At 40.5% G+C, this 23,471-nt stretch overlaps 1 protein-coding gene across 7 annotated transcripts in view; it reads left to right on the plus strand.

The window, feature by feature from the left end:
- ANKS1B (ankyrin repeat and sterile alpha motif domain containing 1B) overlaps positions 1-23,471 on the plus strand; it is a 448,976-nt gene that overhangs the window by 208,354 nt on the left and 217,151 nt on the right. For all 7 annotated transcript variants that reach the window (XM_042467953.1, XM_042467951.1, XM_042467950.1 and 4 more), the window contains exon 15: positions 9,377-9,483. In XM_042467953.1, coding sequence (XP_042323887.1) covers positions 9,377-9,483 — 107 coding nt within the window. The remainder of the gene's footprint in view (positions 1-9,376; positions 9,484-23,471) is intronic.

A 23,471-nucleotide genomic window follows, 5' to 3' on the forward strand; every position in this document is an offset into this window, starting at 1 on the left:
TTCTTATATCCCGACTGTAGCAAGGGTTTAGCTCAATTAATTAATCAGTTGTGCTACTAGCAACTATTATGGGATGGTTTCCCATCTGTATACTGAGAGAAAAGAGATCAAAGGAATATTGCAGAGACAGAATTCTTTGAATGAAGTGTTTCTTTATTAAGGGAAGGGAAATCACACAACAATCCATGTTCACTCACATATACATGCCAGAGTTAAGGAAATTAGGAGTTGGCTTGGAATAGTTGGAGGCTGAACTTGTCTTGACTCTGGATCTAATTGTGAGGCAGATGGTGTAGGATATGACCATTTGGGTGAGGGGAGGGGAGAGGAGAATGGATATAACGGGACTGGTCAGAGTTCACAGTGACAGAGTGTCCCCGTGCTTTCTAACTAGCCCACTAACAAAGGATTTGGGGGGTCTTTTATAGGCAAAAACTAGCCTGAAGGCAAAGGTGTTTGTCCTATATCAAAAGAAATCAATTTTACATTGTAAAGGATTGCTTGGTCTGGTAATGTCTGGGTTGAGAATGGAGTTGTAAATCAGCCTAGTGAAAGTGGTTGTGCAATCAGGTCTGTAACCACATGTGCAACCAGTATGAATCTAGATGTCAACAGGTGAAGTGTGGTTTGCACCAGGAGAATTATGCTCTTGGATAGTGGCTTCTAGGTCTAATTCCTCTTACATTGTTAGTGAGGAGGCAAGTGGGGCTTGGTATCATGCATGTGTATAAATTTGCAATATACTTGAGGAATGGGGATCTCTACTTTTGGAGTAGGCTCTAACCAGTTTAGGGAGCTTTTACTCTTCCCCCCTGATCCTTCCACATGTCCACAGCTCACTACATTAATTGGGCTCTCCTCAATAGAACATCTCTAATTCTTGACCAAAACACTTCTAATTCCGACCCAAACCATTGTTCTCTCTCCATTATTGATAAATTTGGTCACAAAACATAAGGCTGTGAAAACCAAATCTTGTACAGACAGAATAAACCTTGACTAATATGGAGAGAATAGCTTTGGAGTGAATAGCTTTGAAGAAAATCACACAAAAAATTACTGTTAGACAGGAATAAAAAAGAAACATTATTACAAAGCTCCCAAATGATTGACTTTTGCCAAGTTTACATGTGATGGTGTAAAACAGACAGTATATTCAGGGAAAGACTGTAATTCAGTGGCAGAAAATGTCCTTTGCCTCCAAAACATTCCAGGTTTCAGTGCCTGAAATGTCTTTGGTAGGGCTGGGAAAGACTTCTCACTGAGACCCTGGACAGCCATTGCCAGTCTGTATAGAGCAGATAATAGTGAACTGGATAAACCTGACCAGGTATAAAGCATTTCTTGTTTTCCTAGAGTTCTTCCTGTTTTTTCTATATGATTTGAAAGCTCTTGTTGCCCATTTTGGCAAACACTCCTTGGATTATTATGCTAGACCATATAAGAAATTTATATCAGCACTTTGAAATGCTACTGTCCTAAGTTAGCCTGAAGGTAACTGCTCTAACAAATATTTCTATGGAAAAAGAGCATATGTGATTATTTAACTTAAAAAGGGTTATCAAAGACTCCGTTGATCTTCCCTTTCTTAGGGGCAAAACAGACCAGCAGCTTCAGCTGGCTTCAGGGTGGCATGGGGGCATGGCCTTCAGATGATGCATGCCCTGATGCTACTCCCAAGCTGGCATCACCAGATGGCCAGCAGCATTGTGGTGCTCTGGCGGTGCAGCGTTTACATGCCACACATCGTAGGAGTAACAAAAAGCTGCTACCATGGCAGAAAACGCACCCTTTTCTGGCACAAAAATGAGTGGCATTTTGCCGCTTCTTTTTAAGCCGGATCGGGACTGCAGTGTGCGGTTGCTGCAGCCTGATCTGGTGCTCAAAGGGATGGTGTCAAGCCATCTGTTCGGCCCTTAGAGTCTGTTTAAACATTACTGTCCCTACATGTGAATTCATCCTAGGAAAAGATTGGAAGCAAGGTTCACATCATACCACTCTCCAAAGGGCAAAACTGGATATGAGCTAACATGTTATCTACACAAGATTCTTCTAGTCAGCTAGACTGCCAAGCATGGGATGGACATACCATTTCTTTTAAATGGCATTGCACCTCCCATGGAAAATAAGGGGCTGAACAGACTGCCTCTTTCATAGCCGGATCTTAGCCATGGCAACTATACATTGCTGTCCTGATCTGGCCTGTCCATGGGGGCCCTAGCCATGGTAGCACCTTTTTGCCACTTATTCGGTACAGCATCTAAGCGCTGTGCCGAAGACTCGGCATCTGGTGAGGTGGGTGACCGGTGTGGGGGTGAATTCAGGGCAGCCTGTGTGGACGCCATGCCCCCACTCTGCCCTGAGGCTGGCGTATGATGCCAGTCTGTAAAGGGTCTAAGCTTGGTATTTTGAAAGTGCTTCCAGATCCAACTTTGCTAATCACATGACTAGTCAGGCTGCTTATAGTGTAGATGAAAGTAAGGAACATGAAACAAAAAGTACAGCACCCTTCACCATTATAAGACCCCTCTCTGCATTTAGACCTCATGCCTATGTTAATTTTTTACAAAAAGCCTTTGCCTACCAGGAAAAGGAGAACCTATCCTCCCAGAGTAGCAGTTACACAGTCTGGGAACAGCCTCCAAAAAAGACCCTCTCCAAATGTTGCCTGTAAAGATGCTGGGAAAGAAAAGCCTTACTTTAAAGTTCTCTTATGGTCCAAAGCACATTGCAGCGGCTTCAAGCTTACACTGAAGTCGCACAACAATAAAACATATGGCAGCCCCACAAGCACACACCCCATTGTTTTCAATGGGGCGCAAGCATACATGGAATTTCCCTTATGCAGGGGGATCCGGAACAGATGCTCTGCATAAGGGAAGGGCCCACTGTACTGGAATCCAGTTTGAGATTGCTTTAATTGCCCTGGTTTAATGCTAGGGAATTCTGGGAATTGTAGTTTTGTGAGACATTTAGTCTTCTTTGTCAGAGAGTCCTGGTGTCACAATAAACAATTCCCAGGATTCCCTAGCACTGAGCCAGGGCAATTAAGGCTTTCTCAAACTGGATTATTTCTGCAGTGTGTTTTGGACTTTATCGCAGCTAAATTCATATGCAGAGATAAGACTCTCAGGTAATCTGAAAATGTTAATAATCCCTGTTTTGTTCATGGATAAGGGATCTGATTGGGCTTGTAAAATGGACACATGGGTAAATGAGCTGGGTGGAACTAATCTCTCTCAGCTGTGCCTACCTGAGGACTCCAGCACAAACACAGGTTTGGGGGCCACAGATTTTACTCTTAGTCCTTGATCACTTTAAGACAAAAGTAAAAAGGGGAGAGGGAAAAGAAGAACAAACAGAGGTGTCAGTTATGGGTTCAGGCCTGGTTTTAAGATTGATGCTGCTTTACTGTCCCTGATGGATGACCTTTTCCAAGACAAAGACAAAGAAGTGAGCCCATGGTGATTATTTTATGCCACTCCACAGCTTCTACTACCCATGGCCATTACATCCTTCATGGATGGAACTGGTATGTTAATCAGCCATCTATTGGCTGCCAATATATTTCTGTTCCAAATTCAAGGTGCTGGTGATGATATCTAAATCCAGAATTGTTTGGGACCTTGATATTTGAGGGAATGCCTCTTCCTGTATTCTTCTGCATGAGGGTTGAATTCTGCTGCGTGTGTGTGGAGGGCCTTCTTGGCTTTGGCATCCCAATTGTGAAATGCTCTCCCTTTGGAGACCCAATTGGCACTAACACTGAATTTTTTTAGGCAGCAAGTAAAAACATGGCCATTCATCATAACATTTGGGCCTTATTGAATTCTCTCAAATGCTAATGTATATAAACTATTTTGATCTTTTAAGTCTCTTTTAACCCCTTAATTGCATTTAATATGATTTTAATTAAATTATTTATATTGTTTTAAGCCCTTTTAACCTGTTTGATTTAAAGACCTGAGATCTTTTGATATAGGGTGACAAAATAATTTACTAGATAGAGGTTTGATTTTCATCTTTGAAGAAGTCCAAGTCAAGTAAGGAGAAGGCAAACTTGGTCCCAGTGGATGTTGGAACTTCTAAACAGAAGACCCCGAGTACATTGGTGGATACCATCTGTATGCTTGCTCAGAAAGCATGAGACATTACCGGGAATAAGTCATTTCATCATCCATCAGCTGCAGGTAGATTTCTCAAGACTGAAGACTGGCTTGAAACACAAGCATGATAATAATAAGAGACTGAAAGAACACCCTTCTCCTCAGACTCCTCATTAAGCTGAAACAATGGCTGTAGCTGAACCATCTAGTCCTCTTCAAGGAGTTGCCTCAGATATAGTTTTCATGAGGCCATGGTGTCATCTTGCCAGCTTCTCCCAGGTGGTGTACGGTGGTGACAGGGACCTTCTCTATTCAGGACGGAAGGTCAGATGACCATATTTTGGAAGGAGAGATACAAGAATTTTCTGCCATTAGAGTTATGGCTTCTCTTTCTCCATCTCGAGTTTTGATTCAAGACAAACCTCTGCTGGCAATACCATCTCATTGTCAACACAGACATCAGTACTGTTTCAGGTCATGCTCCTAAGTCGGATCAGACTCTTATTCAACTTCTTCCTATTGATATTACTGAGGCAGATAATACCATTGAGCAGAAACTGTTCATAGCTGTCTGTACTATGGCTATTATACATACAGGTCCCTTCTTGGGAATCCTGCTATTCTGAGATCAGTTCTTCCACCAACAACAGCTGTTCTGACATACGTGCTGCTGTAGGAACAAGACTTCCTTGACACTTCCTTTCAGACACAAAAGGTATAATTCTGACCATACACACTCTGCTTTTTTAGCCTCTATCCAGCAAGGTCAAGCCTTTCTAAAAGTACTGCATCTCAGGACCAGGCCATATCGCAGACATCAGTTGGTATGGCCTCACACAGTATGCCTTTTCTCTGCTCCCTTTTCTGACTAATCAGCACCAAAGTGCCCCAAGGCACTGTCAAGGATCCTGCCCTAGATGCTTTACTGGTTGCAGTGAGAGAGATGATTGACACTGCTCGTTGACCTTCTACTAGAAGATCCTACGACTACAAGTGGAAGGAGTTTGCTGATTCCCTACTTCCACAGGTGATTGCTGCGGCTGAAGTCCGTGTATGTTAAACTTTCTACTTTCTTTGTCGAATTGAGGCCTCTCTTTGTCTTCAATTTGTTGTTATTACCTAGCTGCCATTTCAGCATGTTTTCAGTTTCTTGGTAAATCTTGTTTTACACATCGTTTAGTTAATTTTTTTTTAAAGGATACAAGCATCTTGCATTGGGTCTAAATGGACTTGGTTCTTGGTCAGCTCTGTGGGAGACCCTTTGAGCCAATGGTAATATGTGATCTTCAACTCTGTTGTAGAAGACTACTTTTCTCATTGTCATTGTAACTGCAAGGAGAGCTGGTGAACTTGGTGCCTTGCGTGTGGATGCACTGTATCTTCAGTTTCATTTGGACAAAGTTGTGTTGAGAGCAAGCATCACTTTCTTACTGAAAACAGTGTCATCATTCCATCTCAACCAAGACATTGTGTTCCCTTCCCTGTTTCAGAACCCCACTTCAGACTTTAAGAGGCATTGGCACTGCCTTGATGTTAGCCTTCTATGTGGAGAGGACTTCCATACCCCTCCCAGTTTGTTTGTTTGCTACTCGGTGTCAAGGAAGGAAATGGCTATTTCCTCACAATGCTTCTCAAAGTGGGTGGTGTCACTAGGGGTGTGTAGAAGGCATGGATTGCTTTCAAATACTGTGGAAATGTGAGTTTGTACAAAATGTGGCAGATGGATTAGTACTCAAGGCTGGGAATCACAGTCAAGTTACTCTTCTTCTTCTTTTACAACTGCAATGTCTCTCAGTACTTTTGCCATATCATGAGAAGAGATGAATCACTAGAAAAGACAATAATACTTGGTAAAGTAGAGGCTTGGTAAGGCAGCAGGAAAAGAGGTAGATCGCATTATAGATGGATAGACTAAATCAAGGAAGCCACAGCTCTGGGTTTGCAAGACTTGAGCAGGGCATCTGATGGTAGGAGGACTTGACTTGTTGGCAATTAGCAACAACAAAATGATAGATCCAACATATGGGAGTACTGTTTCTCCATGTTTAGCTCTGTGATTCCTGAATACAGTCAATTCATTTAATTTAGGACTGCAAAACATCTGTTCTGCTAAGCCAAAATTGGCCCAGTAGAGGCTTTATAAATCTTCAGTTTTTGCTTTCTACTTGGGTTTGTAAGTGTTCAGGACTTCTAGCCACCATATATGACTGATTTTATTTTATTTATTGATGGTCTTCATGTGCTTTTGATGTATGATAAATTATGCAACCCTGTTATTAGTTGTGTCACCTTCTTTATGTGGATTGCTTTCACCATTGTGATCAATCTTACCATTTTGTTTTCATGTCTGCATAATTAGAAATACGGAATGATAGTAAAGCATAAAATAATAATTTAGAATAATTGAAATATATAAGTCACTGAAATGTTAACTGGCATTTTAACTGGAAGAAAAATAATGCCTGAGAGCTATCTTCATGTCTTGTCCTTTATCTTAAACATTTAGGCACGTTACAGACTGCCCAAAATGGGCAGTCTCGCGCCGCTGCCGGTTGCTGCGTCCGGGAACCGCAGCAGCCAAACTGCACGGTTCCCGGGCGCAGCAACAAAGAAGTGCCAAAATGGCGCTTCTTCCTGGGCCCCGGAAGAGGCGCCGCAAAGCGCGAGGTGCACACTCACTGCGCCACTTCAGGTGTGCAATGTCTGGACACTGTGTGTCCGTGACGTCAAAATGGCGGCGCCCATCTGTATAGGGCACCGCCATTTTGACGCACTCATTACGCGTGAGGGGCAAGGTGCATCAGGAAGCGCCGCCCCTCGCACGTAATGACGGCGCCTCAAGGGGACCTTCTGTAACGCGCCTTTGTGTATCTCTCCAGTGATGAGGACTGCAGTCCCAGATGCAAATAACTCAGCAGCCTGTGCTGAGTTGAATCTAAGTGGTTGTCTACACAATTAAAATACTCTTCATTCCAATTGAATAGAATGTGATCCAATTACATATGATTTGCAGGAGTTTCGGCTTTTTGCAAGGGGGTCAAAAAACTCCTTAAACGCCATAGAAAAAGGCTTTGTAGTTTTTGCCAGAATATCTGTGGAAAGCCACAGAAATGTGGACTATCCACACCTGAAGCCATACATCTGCTTTGCATGCATTTGGATGACTGCACATTTTTTGCAGAGGGAGGGTGAATAGATGCAAATAGTTACAAATCTATGCAAGTCAGTGAAGACAATTAACCGTCAATGCAAATGTGTGAAATTTGCATAATACACGTACTTATTGACTAGCCTTAAATTCTTTTAAAGCAATGGGCTTAGATCCACTTACAGTAGATCTTTTTGTTACTAGAAAGTAAATTTTATTGTTTGTTAAACTCATTTAGAAAGCATGTTTTGTTCTGTGTCCTCATATTGAATTGTGTTCCAAAGTCTTGTTTGAATTTACATTAATAAATACCAGGAATGAAACTGGGTTTCTGATTTAGTCAGAAGTTTTCAATGGATATTTGTCCATTCAGTAATTTTTCATTGAGACTTGACAAAAGGTTTGCTAATACCAGCAGTCAGGTTGTAGAACGGGAATAAAATCTATTGAAGTCACCAAGAGAATTCCCTGTGACTTGAGTTGCACTAGAAATGAGTCATAGTTTGTTGTGCTGTCTGATTCATATATGACTAGTGTGCAATGTTAAGATTATAGACAATTGACAATACAATTGCTTATGCAAATTTCAGTGATTTGTTTACATGTGCAGTGTGTACATATAGCAATATGTCTGTAGTGAACACATTTTGTGAATGCTTTAAAACTAAGGATTCTTGGAAGGTCAAACCACTATTTTTCTTGTATATTTAGAATGAAGAAACTGTTTCTCTGTTGTTAAACATTGAATTTGATATTTTTTAATCACCATGAAACAGGAAGGACAAAGATAATGGATGAATTAATATTCTAGTTTCCTAATTATTAGCTGTGTCTGATAAATAGAAATAATGAATGTTAAAGAACTTGGGGTGAACTGAACTGTTAGTCCTGATTACAGTAGACCATTGAATCCTTGGGACTTACTGAATTGGATCTCAGTAACTGGAACTAACTGAGCATTCATATATCTCTTTCAAGTGGTTTTGTTTCTGAGAAATAAAAACAACTCTTTCTTTTACTGAAAAAAACAACATTAACTGTTAGTATGACTGGATGACCTTTTCAGACTGAATTTTAAGTAGATTACAATGAAGGCTTGCTGATATGTCTGATAGTATTTCATGGCTGAGAAATCTGGGAGATGAAGAAATAATTATTTTGACTTGAACGGATGTTGTATAATTTAAATTATTCTCAATTTTAACAAGAAAACATGCAGCAGATTTTTTTTTTCATTTATTGTGAGCTGGTTGAAGAGAATTTATAATTGGAACAATGGTTTAGGGCATACTGTGAGCCGAGCAAACCTCGCTGCAGTCTTTTTTAAAAAGGAAAGGGGGGAAAAGAAGCAGCAAGTAGTAAGCCATGCCATAGGCTACAGTTAATGCATTGCATTGCCTGATGTCTTTTGAAACGTTAAACATCTACAACAGGCAGATCTCTCTCTAAAGCATAACTGGTAGGAAGGTTCTATTCAGATTCTAGCATTTTAGCTTGCCTTTGATGACCTGCTATTTTCTGCATTTGTTTTGACTGCTCTCATCATTCAAGATTGATGCTTGGATGGGTGTGTAGGTGGAAGCGGCAGCAGCAGCAAGCTTACAGCTTGCAGACAAAAAATCTGCCTTATCTGATGGCTATTATTGAAAATGCGAGGTGTAGCCTAGGCTGGGTAATGAAGGGGAGTGAGCAAGGGGGAGCAAGGAGCATGGAGTTGCATACTGATGAGTGTAGGAGTACTTGATAAAAGATTTCTTACTGCTAGCAGTGCATTGCTCATTGTGGAGTATTTCAACAATCACATATAACAGAAAGCAGCTTACTGACAGCTTGATATGCCTTTTCCTCCACTGAATGACGTACTGGTCTGTAGTAGAGATTAATACCTATGAAATGTTGAGCTAGGAGCAGATCTTACTCTATAGCTTGCCCTGGAAAGTATGTGCTACTTCTGACTTTTTTCCTTGCTGGAAGCATTCATTTGACAAGCTGGCGGGCTCCTTTGATACCAACTTCTCCCGGAACACAATGTGGCAATGCCACCTCTCAGCCCAGGACCATCGTTATTATCCTGTGGATGGATATTCCCTACTTAAACGCCTCCCTTCTCAAACTCTTTCAGCACCCAGATGCCCTGTCCAGACGGTGGGACAATGGTTGGAAAATATTGGGCTACCTCAGTATGAGAATCACTTGCTGGCTAATGGATTTGACAATGTACAGTTTATGGTAAGTGATCTTCCGTGTGTAACAGTGTACATTTATATTTGCTTCTTTGCCTCATGAGATCTTACACAATGTGGAATAGAATCTATTTTGTGTTCGCTTTAGAATAAATATTTTACATGATGCTGTCTATTAGCTGTGTGAACAAAGGGATTTGGAGCCACTCTTCTGCTTTCTTCATATTTTATTTCTGAGCATTTTTAAGAAAGTAAAAGCATAATACCTCTAGACCATCCTTGCAGGAAGACTGTTTTCTCGCCAATGGTGACAACAAATATCCTTATAGGGAGCACAGCATTGCTCAGATGTTCATTAGTATGAAATAAATGCCCATTATTCCACCCCTGCATCCAGTTCCGAATGCTCTGAGAAAAATCTGTATTTTCAGGTTTAAAAAAGCTTTAAGTGATTGAAAATGGATGCCTGTTTCTTTAAATGTAGACCTAAAAACCACCTGCATTTTGCTATGGAAGAGTTAACAGAAATGGACAATCCAGGTGTCTTTGCTGTGTAGCATACATGTTTTGTGTGATGCTTTAAACCTATGAAAGCTTCATGCCAAAATGAATATGGGTAGGAAAAGGGTAGGTTAACTAACAAAACAGTTTCCATTCCTTCTATATATACCTTCCAGTGCCTAGATGTAGTAACACTCACCACACCTGTTGTTACAAATCTATTGTTATCACTCAAACATCACTGTTTTTCTAGTTGTTAAATCAGAACGATCTGCAGTGTTCTACTGTTGGTATAGAATATGTGCATACATTATATGAAATAAATCATTTTCTGACAATGTTTACTACATAATCTTATTAAATATTTTTAATATTTAAAAAGGGCTATTAATAGGGCTTTTTATTCCCCTTGTAAGTGGTTTTTCCAATCCAGTTTTTAAAAGAACCTTGAATGCATTTGTAACATAAATCTAACTAAAATATTACTAATGTTAACTTGTAAGCAATATCAATCCAATTTATCCATGCAAATAAGATTTTATAAACTGGATTGCATGCAAGCATCTACTATTTCACCCAGATCTACATTGTTCTCATCTCTTATTCATAGTCAGAAATAGGCTATAGTACTTACAGTATCCAAAATTTAATCAGTAGTATATATTTTAATGTAGGACAATAACTTATACAGATAAGCATGCAGAAGTCAAAGTTCCAAATGGGGAGTGGTTCTTAGGGAGACAGTATCTATGTGGTGCAAATATTAATGTGTACTTGAAGATGTATTATAGTCAGCTTATCAGGTTATCTAAACATTGTTGGCATACTAGGACAGTGATTAATTGGACATTGTATAAAGTCAGCAATGGGCTCTTAAACAAGCTTAGTCCTTTTCAGTGATATACCTATGCAGATGTCCCCATTTATGTACTATAAACAAGCACCATATGTCTGAAGCTATTAAAAAAACTATGGGAGCAAAGTTGTTTCCAGACCTTTGTACTATAAACAATTTTCAATATTTACTAGATGTAATAGCCTGGTTCTGATGAACACAAATCTGAATGAAGAATTAGGTTCTTATATGTTGTCTAATGATTACACAGTGAGGTATGAATAAAGCAATATAATGCACGGCAAATTATCCTACATTTTTATAGCCATATTATAATTATGTTATGTTATGACCTTGGGTATTTTCAAAATAACTAATATCCTCTATTTTTAATCATACATTTTTGAAGTGCTTATATATGTTTCAGCTATAGTTCTTCAGTTCTTTTAACATATTTCTGCTAGTGTACCAGAAAAAGTATAATGGTATAGCCGTTATCTTGAATATATTTTTAAACAATCAGATTTCATTTACATTTAAAATACTGAAAAGAGTGAAAACAACTTTGATTTTGTGAAATAGCTGTGCTTTGTTATTTATTGATATGAAACAAATTGATTACCAGCTGGAACATTTTGTGCAGTGCAGTTCTCTACATGTCCATTGGTAAGTGAGCTCAGTTAAGTTGAATTTATTCCCAGAGGTGTGTGGGACTTCAACTGTATAATTAAATCCTATTTATGCCTACTCAGAAGTAAATATTGTCTAGGTTCAGTGGTGTTTACTTTCAAGAAAGTATGCATAGCGTCATAGTCTATTTCATATATGCACATTTTTCATCAGTGAAATATTCAGCCAATCGACATATTTATTTTAATAATGTTATATTGAGCTGGGTAAAATTGAAGACTTGTTTGGATATTTTTTTTTTCTTCCTCATTACCATATTTCTGCTTTTGTTTTTCTTGCAATGCATTCTGGTGCTCATTTGTTTTTCTGTTGCCTAAGCAACGTTATCACACATCTATTTAAAATAGTGTACTACTGTATTATATTACTGCATATTTCATGTAGGAATGTATTCATCAGGATAATGTATTTAATGGTGATATAAATATCAGAAATCAATATTCTGTTAAGGTGTTTTTCAATAGCAGTATTATATGAAATAAAATCACATTCTGGTGTCTAGCATATTTTTAGATAAAATGATTATGTGGTAAAGATATTGTTAGAATCACATAGAATAAGCCCTTAGGGATAACATTCTTATCGATATACAGTCATTTAGCTGAAAGGTTATGAGAATGAATGAAGAAAAGCAACCTCTGTATTTATTTCATTAAAGTGTGTTGGGGGAGGGGCAGTAGATTCCTTTCATTATTTTCTTTTATTTATAAATGATATATATATAAAATAAGTCTTTTGCCTTCAAACCTTTTATATGTATTTTTAAAATATTCATGCTCACAACAAGTCAGACCCTGTCTTCCTAAATATTATAACACAAAAAAGCAATGTAGACAACCTGTTGATGGCCCATGCATTAATTTTAACCCTCCAGCATCAATACAAGACATTTTATTCACTTCGGAGTCATGTCTTGGTAGAGACTCCTCACAGAACTAGGCCTACAATGTAGGTGTTCTGACACTGGGGTGAGACAGACAGGCAAAATAAAGCAGCTTCCAGCCACTTTGAAGGCGGGGCATTTATATGACACTTATCTCTAAATAAGAATCTCTATGATTCTATGATTTCTATGATTTCTATGAAATGAAGCTGCACTCTGGGGCTAAAAAGTGGAGCAAAAAGAAGCTCCGACTTAGCATGAAAAATGTGCATCTTTGTGCCTGCATATAAACAGACTCACACTAATGTATAGCTGCAGAAAAAAAAAAAAAAAATGAAAGTGCAATGACTCCAATAGATGTAATTACAATGTACATAAACCAGACAGTCTGACAGGGAGGCATGGGGTGTGTGTATATGGAGCCCCCCATGATACTGCTTTTTCAATGCCATGTACCAGCGGAGCATCGCATGTGCGACTGTGTGGCTGATCAAAGGGGTGGACATGCAATGGGATAGCATCTGGGTGGACATGGGAGGTAGTTGAAGGTCACAGGTGGTGTGTTTATGTGACGGTGTGCATGGTGGGAAGGTGACAAAAAAAGTACCCAGCAGTGCAGCTTGACACCACACCATGCAGTCTGCCTGTGGCTATTTGGCCTAGTATGTGGACAGTGCGGTTTCGACCCGCTTTTTTTGTTCCAACCAATGTTAACATTCCATTTATCAACAAACCATACATTAAGAAGCAGATGTTACATGCTCAGATTGTCAGTACGTTGTTGGCCTATCCTTCACAGAGGACACTGGAATTCAGGAAATATAAGTAGTGTACATTAAATCCTAAGGCTAACCCCAATCACAGTGCTAACCTTATTGCTTACCCTCAGTGTGTTATCATTGAGGTCAGAAATTACTCAGTGAAAGTATTTTACGAAAGCGCATTAGAGTTAGCTTCAGAACTTGGCTCAAAGCCAAAATTTCAATTGGTCATGCCTCAGGAAATCCATGTATAGTATCACTAGTAATCTGTCAAAAAGTGAGCTGTTGTATCCTTTGATAGTAAAAGTGTGAGAAAAGAATAGTGTGCACTTGCTGAAAGGACACTGAGGACATCAAGGATAGAACAATGCAATGATTGGTGTGCTATTTAACTGACTCTTAAGATAGAGGAAGAGTTATGTCCTGGCAATTAAGGTACTTCAGCTAATTGCAGATTATAGCATCTGGTCTAAGTGCTTAGGAAGCCTAATGAACTAATGGGCAAAATTCTTTTACAAAGATATTTAACTCTTACTTTCACAATATGGCTTGAGAGTACTGCAAGATATCTTGTTGGAATAAGACAGACTTGACAGAGTTGATGATTGTTACATCATGAACCAACAGCTATCACCAGGATATGAAACAATTCTGGAAACACAGAGATCTTAGGTCATTATGTAAAATCCAGGCAAAGTTAAAACTTGGCAGACCAAACTGGAACCAGGTGACAACCCAGGTCATTATTAAATCTAGGCATATTCCAATTATAAATAGCTGGAGGAATAATCTTGCCCAGTGTCTTACATTTTTATGGTGCGCCCAGAATGTGTTCTATGTAGAAATGTCAGAATGTATGTGAATTTATGATCATCATATGTGAAAATGTATTTTTCATGCAGATACATTCCTCAGAGATCTGGGATAAGCACATGATGGCACTTGTATAATATTTGAAATTGCTTTATGTTAGGAAGAAGGCAAAAAAGAAAACCAAGGAAGAGGCTTGGTTAAAGAAAGTCAAAGGATCTGCTACTAATGGCTGTCACAGACTAACTGATGTCATGCACCCTTACAGATAATCAGTGTGGATTTTGTCCGAAGATCCTCATATCACTGATCCGCACAAGCTTCAGAGACTCTCACAGATAATTAGGGTAGTTTTTGCACCACTGTATCACTGTCTCTATTACCCCCATTTTTGGCCCAAGTATTCCAGAAACGTGTATTATAAATACCTTCTAGTTTCTTGCTATGCTAGTGCTTACCTTCTTTCCCTCAATACCCACTACCAGCAGGATCTACACTTAGAGCAGCGCAACAGTTAGTATCAGTCAGGTCATAAGTATAGTGAACACCACTGTTCTTTTTCATGATCTCTGTGATTCACACAACTGAGTATTGTTGCACTTGCACAGAGCATACTCAGAACATTCTATAATTTTTGGTAGTAGTTTTGTCCACCCTCAGCTATACCTTCATGATTCCTGATCATTTACCATTTACCTCAGTTTCTTTTTATCTGTTGCTTGAGCAGCATCAAGAGCCCTTGTCAGTTGGTGTATTTTCTCCTCAGTCTTTACTATTTTGACTTGGCACATTTATTAGCATTTCTTCTCTCTAAACCAGACCTGCACAACGTAGCAATAGGCAGGAGCCAAAATTTAAATAGGTTGACCTCTCCAGGCCACAGGTGGCGGTGGAACTGCCTTCTGAGTCCCTCCTGGCAGCCACCTCGCAAGACTCGGAGGACATGTGTGTGTGAGGTAGTGCCTTCTGAGGGTTGTCATAAGTCAGAAACAACTTGAAGGCACATTAGGAAAGGCAGGGTGGTGTAAAGGTTTCAAGTTGGAGACCAGGGTTTGAATCCCCTCTTGGACCACTGGGTAACCTTGGCTAGTCACACTCTCTCAGCCTCAGAGGAAGACAAGCCAAACCTACTCTGAATGCAGTCTTGCCAAGAAAATCCCATGATAGGGTAGCGATAAATCAGAAATGATTTGGAAGGCACATAAAAATAATGCATAGAATTGCATTATGTTGAAGTTGACTTGGAGGCAATGAACAACAACAAAATGCTGCTTTTAGGACCCAGCCTGGATCTCATGACTCTTAGGACAAAATGCTTGGAGCCTCAACCACCAGGGAGGGTGCTGAAGGAAAGAGGGGGTGGGAAAGCCCCTCGACTCTCTTCCTCTCCCCCTTTCTTGCCACACTCTCTCAGCCTTTCTCCTCTCCTCAACCCATGGAGTCACCAGCTGGCTCCCCCAATATTGCCACAAGTGAGGTTGTTAGATTTTGCTGTTATTACTCAGCAGATCTCCACCGCTGTTTCTTCCTGCCTAGGCTGCCCGAGGTTTCTGGGGTGGCATCAGCATGGCCATAGCAACTGAACACCAGGCTAAAGTGGAGCCCGCCCATCCGCCCTCCTCCTCCTCCTCCTCCTCCTTGTTCTCTCCCTGGGTGGTTGCTCAGGCAGCTAGAGAGCTGCAACTGCCTCGTGATGGTGCAGCCATCACCTCAGCCACTACACAGGGCTCTGGAGGCCTGGAGGAAGGAGCAGTGCCTTCAGGGGAGGAGAAGGAGAGTTGGGCAGGCAGAGGGAAAGAGGGAAGAAAACCTGCATCCTCCACACCCCTGCGGGCCTTACAAAATGCTTTGAGGAGCCACACGTTTTGTTTTCTACATTTGTTGACAGATTTTACTTAGAACTAGAGTAGATTCTGTCTCTGTAGCTTGACTTAGCTCTACAGTATTAATATGCCCTCTGTCCCCAGTGATTTATTTCTTCCAAGTTCCCTAAATGCAGCTTCTACTTCACTTTCTAAAATTGAAAGTTCATCTTCAAGTGATTCTTCTTTGAACTAATCTGTCATCCTTTCATCTCTTTTATTTAGTTCTTCAATGTATTGATTCAATCACTGTTTTATTTATTTATGCTTAGTTGTGCAACGTGTCCCCCTGCTAGTCACAGAGCATCCCCACTCTTAATTTAAATTTACTTTTGATTTCTTAGTTCTTGTGGAATAGGTCTCGTTTTCTTCTTCTTTGTTGTCATCTGTTTCTCTGCATTGATTATTATAGTACAGTAGGTCCTTGGTATACACTGGAGTTTGGTTCCAGGATCCCCTGTGAATACCAAATTCCGTGGAAGCTCAAGTCCCATTGTATAGAATGGGACAACAATTTTACAATGCCATGTCTATCTCTAACTGCTTGAAAATTTTCATTTGTCATTCTTTGAAACTTCTCCTTCTTTTTGGTTAGAGATAGTGTATTTTTGCATTCTTTCCTGAAATGTCCCTGGCTTCAGTCCAGCATTCTGATTCATGGTCAATTAGGCTTAATAGTACAAATCTATTTTACATTATCTTTAAATTCTATGGGGATGTTCTTCGGGTTATATTTTGGCACAATGCCTGGTTTCGCATTCTTCTTTAGCTTCACAGTAATCTTTGATATTACTTGTTCATGGTCTGTACCACAGTCTGCTTCTGGTCTTATTGTTGCAGAGAGAATGGAACTTCTCCATCTTCTGCTTCCAATTATGCAGTCTATTGCATTTCTATATTGGCCATCGGGTGATGTCCACATGTACAGTTGTCTCTGGCAGCTTGCAGGCTGTATTTGTAATGAACAAACTGGTGGCCTTGCAAAATTCAGTCAGTTGGTCTCCTCTTTTCCCCCCTTTTCTTCTTGATTCTAGGCCAAATTTTCCTACAATCTTTAACATTACTTGTTCATGGCCTGTACCCTGTTTCCTGCTTTTGCATTCATATGATTGCATGCCTGTGGCAAAGAAGTCCTGTTTTAATGTGTGATCAGTTTCTTCCTGGACTTCAGCATAGAATCTTTCAGTTTCTTCTTCTGCCTTTGTAGTTACAGCATAAATTTGGAGTATGGTTACATTGATGAGTTTTTTTGTGAAGTTTTACTGATATGATTCAGTCAGACATTGTATTATATCCTTTGACTGCTTTTACTCCATCACCCCTCATTGTAAATGCAACCCAATTTCTTCTTAGATTTTCATTATCTGAGTAGAATACTGTTGTAATTATCCCATTCCTGTCCACTTCAGCTCACTCACTCCAAGTATTATAATGTAATTATTGCAAGTAATAATTACAAGAGGTTATATGATAGTCCTATTTAAATATTTGAAAGGGATGTCATATTGAGGATAGAGCAAGCTTGTTTTCTGCAGCTCCAGAGACTAGGACACAGAGCAAACTACAGGAAAAGAGATTCCACCTTAATATTAGAAAGAACGTCCTGACAGTAAGAGCTATTTAAGAGTGAAACACACTCCCTCAGAGTGTGGTGGAGTCTCCCTCTTTGGAGGTTTTTCAAAAGAGGCTGGCTGGCCATCTGTCAGGGGTGCTTTGATTGTGTATTCCTGCAGTGGCTTGGATTTGATGGCTCTTGAGGTCTCTGCCAACTCTATGATTCTATACATGTTTATATATACAATTTCTATTTGCCGGTGTCTAGCTTACTGATTCATGTTTCTCACATTTCTTTTTTCTGTAGTATGTGTAGTGCAGCTTCAGACTTCTGAACAGTACTGGTGGTGCAGTGATTAGATGCCTATATTGTAGCCACTCACTCACAAACTATAAGGTTGTGAGTTCAATACCAGCCAGGGGCTCAGGCTCGACTCAGGCTTGCATCCTTCCAAGCTCGCTAAAATGAGTACCCATATTGTTGGGGACAATTAGCTTACACATTGTAAACCGCTTAGGGAATGCTTCAGTGCACTGATAAGCGGTATAGAAATGTTTTTGCTATTGAAGGTTGTGGGTGGGGCTGGCGTAGCAGGGTGCATGGCGGGACCAGATTGAGTGGAAATCTTCTCCACATGGGAAACAAACTTTCCTTCACCACTGAATTGCAGCAACAATAACGCCTTTATTGGCAACAGGTAATGCAACAAAATAAACAGGCCAAGAAAACTGGTGCCTCAAAGTCCCCTTTAGCAGGCTGCGTTGGGTAGGCCTTCACTGGGCTCCTTGTTCTGGTCAGGTTTGGGCTCACCGCCTCACTTTCCCCCTGAGTGTTTCTCCAGCGCCTCCCTGTCTGCTTTTTCCCAGTTTTGAGGTCTTGGGCCTTGCTCCCAGCTGCCTCCCTTTGGGTCCCACCATTCACCTTCCAGACTCCTGGGGTCCCGACAGCGCCAGTCGCCCTCACTCGGGTACCCGAAGTCTCCCTCCACTCGAGAGTCTATTAATCTTACAGCCTCGTGTGGTCCTGGCCTCCGAGGGCTCGCCCGGCCCACCAGGGACACGGGACTTCCCACTCGCTGTGGGCTGTGAGTCACCTTTCCTTCTCTCAACTCGGCTGCCTCGCCGCATCCCCCTCTTCCGCTCCCTCTCCCCAAACAACTTCTCTCCTCCTCTTTTATACTCTCTTGACACCCCGCCTTCTCTTCCTCTGGCCCCTCCCCCGGGGTTCCTTCCCTCATTTCTTCTACCTGGTCCTCCTCAGCCCTCCCAACTCTCCCAATCTCTACCTCCACCTTACTACAAAAGTGTCAACAGCTGACTGTCCTTTTAACTTGAGGCCTGTTGCATCATTAGCTACAGTGCTACTTGTAGTTGTGCTCTGCATGCCATCTGACCTTGGAGTTTTCCCTTCTCTTGTTTCATTTTGGGTTGTGTCATCTTAGATCTGAATGTTTTTCAAAAGGGGTTTACATGCCTCCTTCTGTGCAAGTGTTAGCTATGGTGCCACTGATGTTGTCTCTCGCAGATCTCCTGTTGGTGTCAACCCCCTACCCCCACCATAACTGATGCTACCCAGTAGCTATTTAGCACATTTAATCTGGCTTCTCAGCAAGATTCTGTCTGACATGGGAGAACCTACCAGCAGCATTGCTGCCCTCTTTCCTCAGAGGAGAATGCAACTCATCACTATGGAAAGGTAGTGACATTGGTGAGGAAGGCTTCATACCTTTCTATATGGAAAATCGAGGGTAATATTTCAAGCATCTAATTAAACGAACTCTAATCCACAACATCTTGTGTTAACATTAATATGTTAGTTCATAATGTGCCAGAAGACATTTAATACCCAAAAGGAGATATGGTCTTCTGATTCTTTCTCCAACTTTTGGAATTACTGCAGCAGACTTGGAGGAGCTTTCATGTTCCAGTTATTTTTGCCAACAGTTCCAGCTACACCTCTTCAATAAGATAATGTGGGAGTTGTATTCTGAAGCACATGAGCAGCCATGAAGGGGCATAGTTTCCTTCCCCTGCACCACAGAAGCAACAGAAGGCTAATTGCTTGCATTGCCTTCAGATAGGTTATGGGTAGAGAACTGGGCTCTCAGACAGTACATCTCTGGGCTCAAATTTCTTTCTCTTCTTCCTTCCATAGTTGCTTACAAGTGAAGACTTGACCTTTTTGTTGTTCCCAAAGTGATTGTTATGAGAAGGGAACTGAGCCTAGAGGCAATGTACCAAGTGAACAATTCTCATCCCATCTGTTTAAAATAATTCTCTAAGCAATTCTCATTCTATTCCAGAAAGAGGAGAGTAAGAAGGCACTTCAGGGAGGTCCGCATCATGGCCTTTTGGACCTGACAACAGCATTCTAATTATTTCTGTGCCCTTGTATTAGTTGAGTAAAAAAAACACAAACCAAACATGCTGTTATATTCTCTGCTGTCAAACAGAAGAAGTGTATGGCCAGCCCTAGACCCAGATAGATTGGGGCTTTCAGAAAGAGGTAGAGGTTATTCTGTAACTCTGGCCCCATACAGACAGGCCAAAATAAAGCTACTTCGGGTCACTTAGGAGGTGTGCATGATGCATGCGTCCTAATAGTCTGGAAGCCATGCCAAAGCCACGCTCCAGTCCTAAGGACTGGACCGCTACTTTGGTGCAGTTTCTGGCCTCTTAAGATGCGAGTGTCATTTAAACAGCATACCTTCAAAGTAATCCAAAGCAGCTTTATTTTGGCCTGTCTGTATGGGGCCTCTGTTATTTATCTGCTAGTGGAGGGGATTTCTGAGAGAGATCTTCTCTACTGTCCGTACTACTTAGGCCCAGCTAAACTTGTATGATTAATTTAACAAGTGCTCTTGACTTTTAGTGCATCAGTGCGATCTTCGCTTCATGTTACTAGCACCTAGTCACAGGAAGAATGTCCATGTGACTCCGGCCATGAATCTGAACTGAAAACACCTCACAGATGTTTTCCTTTTGAATGTGGTTCTGGACCTGTGTGATGCTAGGCCTCCTATGGAGAGAGGCCAGGGATTTCGTGGCATGATCTGGGGCAATGTTGCCACGATAATATGCGTAGTGGGATGGAGTCAGGGGCTACTTAAGCTCCCTCCACCCCTGTCCTTTGGCAACAGTCTCACCCCACCTCCCTGCCTTTTGTGCATTGCAAGTGTTGCTGATTGCTTTGGGGCTGGGTAGGATTTTTTCCCTGTTTTATTTGTGAGTGGGTTTTTTGTTTTTGTTTTTTGTTTAATCTACATAGTATCTGGGGGATTTTGACAATTGGCATGGGATGATGTCTTAAAATAGGCAGTCACTTGGCAGGTAGTGAGGGGAAAGAAGAGAGTTATAGCAAACACCTTGGCACCCAACTGGTGAAGAGGAGGGCTTTTTTGGTTTTGGGACCTTGGCATGGGTGGGTAAGGAGACTATCCTTGGGACTGGCCTGGAGGCTTTGCCTTCACCAGGAGTCCTGCTACTTGGGAGGTGGTTTTCCCGGTCTGCCTTCCAGCAGAAAGCCACACAGGGAGCAGTGCAGCCATTGGGTTTCCCTCTGAGCTCAGGTGGCTCACCCAGGAGAAGGCTGAAAAGGTAGTCAAAGATGACACCTGCTTCAGTTGGTCCCATACTGAACCCTCTTGTTCCTTTCCAAGTTCAACAGTTTAAATAGGTTTTAGGTTAAATAAAGTGGCCTTTATTCAACCCAGTTTATTACATCTGTGTTGTAATGAACCCAGATGTTCATTATATTATTCCATGGTTGTTCAGCAAAGACCCATGCTACCTTTCTTTCAAATGCAGTATGGTAATGTTATAGGCTATCTGAGACAGGCTGTTCTAGAGTAGCTGAAGGAAACATCCATTCCTATAACTGCTTTTATTATAATAATGCCTATTTACCAACACATTTTTCAGTTAATTTGCCTAATTCTTAACAATATGAGTTACCCCAGTGTTTAATGCATTGTTTTAATTGTTTTTCTTTTATGTTTTTAACTGCTGGTTTTGTTGTATTTTTAAAATTGTAATCTGCATAGAAATTTCTTAAATGAAATGTAATATAGAAATATTTGTGCTGAAATAAAATGAATAATGCAGACCTTCATAGTGTTTTACTTAGAGAAGAAATTTATGTGAATTACAGTTTTTCTTTCAAATTAGCCTACTAGTAAATTAATTCCCAATGGAAGATATTACTGGCACTTGGGTTGTCTTGAAATCAGTAATTTCACAATGTTCAGTGCAATAGAAATACAATTTTGGGTTAACATTTCATCACTTACATTTAGATTCTTCATCAAAATTATACTTAAATTGCAGGCATACTGCATTTTCTAGCAATGTACTATATTTGGATCTGAGAAAATGTCATATTCCCTTCAGTACATCTGTTCGACATATACTGTTATGTATTTCAGATATTACCTATGGTATCATTACTGATAATGACTTAAATCTTCCACCTATGCCAATTTGATTTGTGGAACTAAAATATTAAAATTAATTAATTGATTGATTGATTGATTGTAGCCCTGTGTTTTTCACAGTGTCACTACTCTTCTAACACTAAATTTGAAGAACAGAAAGCATGCACATGCGCGCGCACATGTTTTCATGTGTTTATATTACTAACCAAAGATGCAGAAATTAAAAATAAACAAATCTGAAACAATTTTGATGGACTGAAGAGATAAAAGTATACTCTCCATTGCCTGATTGTAAAGTTTGCCACATGTCAATTAAACCATATTCATTTGTGTGGGCCTGTAAAGTAGCTCCCACCATGGATTATTTCCTTGGCAGAGATGAATGTCTGTCTAGCAAAGGTTCCAAAATATCATTAAAATTACTACCAACAGTCAAGTATTCTAATTCAACAATGTTACTGCAACAATTATGAAACATTCTGCTGCATCACTGTTAGCCCATAAACATTAATAAAAACAGTTATTTTTCCCAACATATCTTATGAATAAACTAACTTCCCATCTGGGTTTATCATCGTGCACTGTACTGGGGGTGGGGGGCGATGTTGGTGGATTAGGAATACCATACTTTTACACCATCTAGAGACATTTCTAACACAGACTTCACAGCATAGGTTTTTGGGAGCTATATACTGCATTTGAGGAAGTGAAAATTTCAGAAAGACCCTCCTGGACTAGAAACACCTGCAGGTTGTACCAGCAAGTGTTGAGCTACTAACTTTTCTGCTTTTTCTCTCCATGGTTCTGAATCAAATCTCATGACCCTGGCTGGTTCTTGCATTACTGGCTGTAGTTTTGACTCTGCTGTGACTTGGGCCTGTTCCTGTCAGCAGCCTCACATGTTGCTCTTATTAGCTGTTTGTTTTGAACTGCTACATGAAGCAGATGAAAAATTTGTGATGGAGCAGGACAAAGGCAGAACATCTTGGTCAGCAAGTAATTTTCTGTATAATAGTTACCTGTAAGTAGTGACACAGTGTTATTTGTAAGCATTGTTTGAATATTGGATTCTCATAAGAAATCAATGTTGGGTGGAGATCATCTGTTCTAAGAGGCACAAAGATCCTTTTGTCCAAGCAAGCTTTTGGCAAGTAACTGTCATTATACTTCCATTCAACCTGTATTCAAATTAGTTTTCAATGGGTTGTTCCATTTAATATTACAATTAGTTTTTTAAAATTATTATTATTATTATTGGGTTATGAGCTGTCCTGTGTCCTACATACGGAGAAGAGCAAGGTATAAATAAAATAAAAAATATTATTGAGAATGAAATAGCTACATACTTGCATGATGGAGAACAGTTTCGACTGTTCAAGGAATAGGGGTGGTGTTACATTCCCCCCTGAAGGTGCAGGTTCTCAGTTTGGGTGTACTCCTAGACTCAGCTTTGAACTTGGAGGCCCAGATCTCTGCAGTGACAGGTGTGCTTTTGCACAGCTAAAGCTTGTGCACCATGCACTTGTTCCTTGGCATGTCAGAAATGACCACATTGGCACATGCCTTGATTACATTCCATTTGGACTACTGTAACTTGCTCTCCTTGGGGCTGCCTTTGAAGAATATTTGGAAACTTCAGCTGGTCTAAAGAGCTGCAGACAGACTGCTAACTGGGGCAAGTTACAGAGACCACAAAATGCCATTG

This window comes from Sceloporus undulatus, chromosome 5, assembly GCF_019175285.1.
Source record: "Sceloporus undulatus isolate JIND9_A2432 ecotype Alabama chromosome 5, SceUnd_v1.1, whole genome shotgun sequence".
NCBI lineage: Eukaryota > Metazoa > Chordata > Lepidosauria > Squamata > Phrynosomatidae > Sceloporus > Sceloporus undulatus.